Genomic DNA, 5052 nt, shown 5'->3' on the forward strand with positions numbered 1-5052 from the left:
TTTGTACTTAGAGACAATTCCCCCCAAGATCAAGGGACAGAGCCTAGAATGTCACCGGGAACTATCAGCTTGGCAGTCAGATCCTGAGGCCCTAGCCTAGTCAGGCAACACCAGCTTGGGAGCCTGGGAACACCTTTCCATGCAATTCTGATGCCATCGGCCAGAGCTGAGGCCTCTGACAGGCCTGGACTTGGGCAGCTTCCCTGAAATGGGGGCCCCACGTACTCCTTCACCAGGGACATAGCTTTTCCCCCAGCCAAGGGATTTTGCCTTCAAGCTTTGGCTCCGGGAAGAGTAAGAGAGACCGCATGTGATTTCTCCCAAAAAGGGGAAAGAACTGATTTATGGAGGAAACGTTGACTTGTTTTAAGGGGAAAAATGAGATCGTGACTGGGACACGGGTGGTCTTGGGCTTTGGCTCTGCCACCGGCCACCCTCAAAGCGCGACCTGGGGACGTCTCAGGATGTCTATGCTCTCCGTCCAAGTCACAGCGCACAGCATGGCGCAGAGTCCTCCTTCCCACCATCAGATGCAGAACTCCCTGCTGAGTGGGGTGAGGTTCGTGGGTGCCCGCCTCTGGAGAGATTTCGGGTCTCTCTGGTGGCAGGTTGTTTGTGCCCCCATTTCTCTCCTAGAGTAGCATGTGGTTTACTTGCAAAGCAGGACTGGTTTTGCCCAAGTAAACAGGCTTCTTCCCAGGCTTAGTTCTATAGGACCTCAGAATGGACCCGAGACTAAAGGTCTCAGAACACCGGGTAGGTCCAGGTGGGCATGGGGTATCATTTGCTTTTAGATGCAGAGCAAATTGGGATAGGATGGTGAGGCCTGACCCGGCTTCTAGCTGCACCAGGGCCCGGGAACGTTTAAGTTAAATTGGACCCCACACATAGGCTGCGAAGTGAAATCAAAGTTAGGAGTTTGGGTGTCAGGCTGGGATGGAGAGATTCTAGGCGGGTGGTCCAGGCCCAGGTGGGCTTGTTCCTTGGTTAATAACAGCAGTGGCGTTGTGCCTGAGGACTGGCTAACTCAAGTTCCACTTAAGAGTCTGTGGTTCACTGTTTTAGGCCCTGGTCTGGTCTGAGGAGTCTATTTATGGGAGGGAGACATGGGGCACCTTCATTTTCCCTAGACGGAAGCACCTGGGGCAGGGCCCCAACTGTTGCCCAAGTAAAAAAGCGGTCCTGATGCTGGCCTAGAGGAAAGCCCCGTGATCCCTTTCTTCCAAGATCATTCTTAGTGAGGCCAGAACTTTAGGGGAGGTGAGGCAGGGCATCACTTTACCCCCAAACCGACCAGGCCCTAAGAGTAAAGAGGACAGGACACAGCCCTGGGGTACATGTTTATGTGAGTAATAAAATATTTACTATAACATAAATATAAAGGGAACTTCCCAGTCTACATTTTTTTGCAATAAAGATACAAAGAGAATGCACCAAAACATTGTTCCAAAAAATAATAAAAATAAAATAACAAAATTTAAATTCAAACCGTAACAAACAGAAGAAGAAATGGAGAAGGGGGAAGCTCCAAACACATCCAGAAAATAAATAGATGGGTCAGAAATCAGAAAATCATATTAAAATATCTTTTTCGGATTAGTCGGGCGTACAAAATCCTTTAGGGTGGGGAGGAGGACAACCCAGAAAACTAAAAATAAAAACCAAGCACAAAATGTTTCTTTCCCCCACGCCAGTGTGTACATATCTCACATATTTACAAGGTTCCCACCTCGCCCCAAACTTGGGGAATTTTCCTCCTGGCCTCCCCCCAGCAACCCGCATCCCGAGGGGCTGGAAAGGGAGCAGGGGAAGCTGCAGGGAATCAGGCAGAAGGTTCTCAGGGAACGGCTTATTTCTACAGCTGGTTAAAAAATATCTCCAACTTTTCCAAGTTTCGTTTGCTATGGCCGGGAGGGCAGTGCCCCGCGGGGAGCCGGAGCCCTGCGGCGCCCTGGTTGGTCTGCAGCGGGGGGCAGAAGCCGGGGTGTGAGAGAGCGCGCAGACCCCTCCGGCGAGGCCGGGAACAGAGCCCGGGCTCGGATAAAACGAAACGAAAAATGAACACTCGAATTTTTTTGTTAGATTTTTTTTGTTTTTTTTGTTTTTGTTTTGCTTTTTTGGGAAGAGGGTAGGGGAAGATACGAGGAAAAAATAAATTAGGCTAGATTAAAGCTTTGGCTATTTCCTGCTTTTATACACAGACGCGGCTCTCGCGGCCTCCCTCCGGGGCCCGGATAAATACAGTATACAGCGATTTAAATTAAGGGCGCGGGCGGAGTTAGAAGGACCCCCGAAGCCGAGAGGCTCCACGAATAAATAAAAATCGTAAAAAAAAAAAAAAAAAAAAAAAAACCAAGCCCGGAGAAAGGGGATGGGGGGAGTGGGGCGCATCCTTTTGAGAGACAAGAGCGGTGGAGCGAATAAAGTGACGGCCCCCCACCCTCGACCCCGAAGGCCCGGGAGTCCGCGCCGGGGAGAGGGGATGGGGGTACTCGCCTCTCTTCGTCCTCTCTCCCCGGACAGCCCTAACCCCGCACCGCGTTACCTGTCGCTGTGGGGAGACCGCTGCCGGGATCCGGCCCCGAACAGCCCGGGGGGGGCAGGGGCGGGGGTCGCCGAGGGGATGGGGACAGGGAGCCGGCGGCGGACGGGATGCCCCGGGCGAGGCGGCGCGCTCCGGGTCTTCGCTTCACTCTCCCGGGGTTCGGGCGACCCAGCCTAGGGGCCGTCCTCGTCGCTCGCTGGAGAGGGTAGTCCGGGTGTTGGGTTTTGTTCGAAAGTTTCTGTTCTTTTTGTAAAATCCAAAGCAACCGAACAAAAAGAGTCCAGGCCTGGCGGGCGGGCCGCGCGCCGGCGGGGGCCCGGCGGGCGGGGTCACTGCACCGAGCCGGGCAGTGTGTGGTGGTGGTGGTGGTGCAGCGCGGCGGGCGGGGGCGGCGGGGGCGCGGAGGGCGGGGACGCGCCGCCCCCGCCCGGGCCCAGCTCCCCGGGCGCGTAAACGTCGTCCATGGGCGGGTGGCCGGCGCCCGCCGCGGGGGTCATGCGCTTCTCTTTCTGCCGCCGGTTGCAGAACCAGACGCGCACCACCTCCTTCTCCAGCTGCAGGCTGTCGGCCAGGCCGGTGATCTCGTGCGCCGAGGGCTTGGGGCACTTGAGGAAGTGGCTCTCGAGCGCGCCTTTGACCCCCACCTCGATGGACGTGCGCTTCTTGCGCTTGCGGCCCTGCGCCGCGATCTTGTCCAGGTTGGTGGGGCTGCCGCTGGACGAGTCGGTCTCCTCCAGCCACTTGTTGAGCAGCGGCTTGAGCTTGCACATGTTCTTGAAGCTCAGCTGCAGGGCCTCGAAGCGGCAGATGGTGGTCTGCGAGAACACGTTGCCGTACAGCGTGCCCAGCGCCAGCCCCACGTCGGCCTGCGTGAAGCCCAGCTTGATGCGCCGCTGCTTGAACTGCTTGGCGAACTGCTCCAGGTCGTCCGAGCTGGGCGCATCCTCGTCCGAGTGCTCGCCCACCGACGAGCCGCCGCCGCCGCCGCCCGCGCCCGGGTGCAGGTGCGCCGCCGCCGCGTGCAGGCCGCCCGCGTGTGCGTGTCCGTGTGCGTGTCCGTGGGCGCCCAGGTGCGGCGGCGGCGACGGCTCCAGCTGCGCCTCGTGGCCGTCCTCGTGCAGCGCGTGGTGCAGGCCCGGCCCCGCGCCGCCGCCGCCCGCCGCCAGCATCCCGGCCAGGCCGCCGCCGCCGCCCCCCGGGTAGGCCGCCTGCGCGTACAGCCCGAGCGGCTGCGGCTGGTGGCCCCCGCCAGCCCCGGGCGACGGCGACATGGCCGGGCCCAAGTGGTGCGCCGCGCCGCCCTGCGCCCACGCCGCGCCCGCGTGGGCCGCCCCCTGGTGCACCAGGCGGGCGTGGAAACCGCCGCCGCCGCCGCCGCCGCCGTCGTCGGCTCTGCCGGTGCCGCCGCCGCCCGCCTTGCCGTGTTCCAGGTGCGGGCCGCCGGCCCAGTCGCCGCCGCCGCCGCCGCCGCCGCCCGTGGGGAGCCACTGGGGGTGCGCTAGGCCCACGGGGTGGCCCGCGCCCGCGCCCAGCCACTCGTGGTGCATCAGCTTCTGCACTTCGCGGTACGCGGCCCCGGCGTGCAACCGCTCGGCGGCCGCCGCCGCTGCCGCCGCCGCCGCCGCCGCCGCGGCGTCCGGATGCATGAGCGGCCCGGTGCCCCCGGCTCCACCGCCGGGGCCCCGCGGCAGGTACTGCGCGGTGGTGGCCATGCCGCCCCGCGCCCCGCGCCCCGCGCCGCGCCGCCGCTCCGCTCCGTCTGCGGGCCCCACCGCCGCGCTCCGCCGGCTTAAAGCCCCGACCCGCTCGGCGCTCCGGAGCCCCACCCCGCCCGCCGCCCATTGGCTGCCCGCGGAGCCGCCTCCCGCCCCCCGGCCTCGGCCCCCGCCCCCCGCGCCCGCTCGCCGCCCGGCCCGGCCGCCCGGAGCTCTCCATTGGGCCTCGCTCCCGGGGTCCCGCGCGCTGGCCGCGCTGATTGGCCGCCGGGGCTTCATTCACAGCCCCCCTACCGTCCGCGTACACATTCACGCCCCGGGGGCGCGGCCGCCACGTGGGGAGTGGCGCGGGGGTGGCTCTGGGACCGCACCCCCTCTCGTCCTGGCTGCGGGGGCCCCGCTCTCCCCCAGCGCCGGAGACTCGGAGCCCGGCCGGTCCCGCCTTCCACCCCGGCGGAAGGAATTCTCGCCCGCATCCTACCGGGGCGGCGGGGACTGCGGGCTCCGGGAGGCGCTCGGGCTCCGAGAAGCGGCTCAGCCCCGCGCTCGTCCCTCCGCAGTGCCGCTGCCCGCGGGCCAGCACCCCCGCGGGGCTCGGCGGCGGCGAGCGAGCGCCAGGCGGCGCGGGTTCCCGGCTCGGTCCTGGCGCCGCTGCTCACCGCTGCCGCCTCGCCTCCCGCGGCTTCCAGCTTGCGCCGAGGGCTTCTCTGTGCACCTGCCGGGCCCGTCTCGATTTCCCCTCTGCTCCCTCTAGACTCTTCGTCACAACCGCGCGGACCTCTGCGGCCCTGA

At 63.9% G+C, this 5052-nt stretch overlaps 1 protein-coding gene across 1 annotated transcript; it reads right to left on the minus strand.

The window, feature by feature from the left end:
- Positions 1 to 2874: 2874 nt before the first annotated feature.
- On the minus strand, positions 2875 to 4257 carry POU3F1 (POU class 3 homeobox 1; the record flags this gene model as incomplete). The annotated part of the gene is made up of 1 exon (XM_080693156.1): positions 2875 to 4257. The coding sequence occupies one exon, from the start codon at positions 4255 to 4257 to the stop codon at positions 2875 to 2877; it is 1383 nt and encodes a 460-aa protein (XP_080549282.1).
- Between the last annotated feature and the right edge of the window lie 795 nt (positions 4258 to 5052).

The sequence above is a fragment of the Muscardinus avellanarius genome (assembly GCF_963383645.1).
Source record: "Muscardinus avellanarius genome assembly, chromosome: 3".
In the NCBI taxonomy this organism is placed as follows: domain Eukaryota; kingdom Metazoa; phylum Chordata; class Mammalia; order Rodentia; family Gliridae; genus Muscardinus; species Muscardinus avellanarius.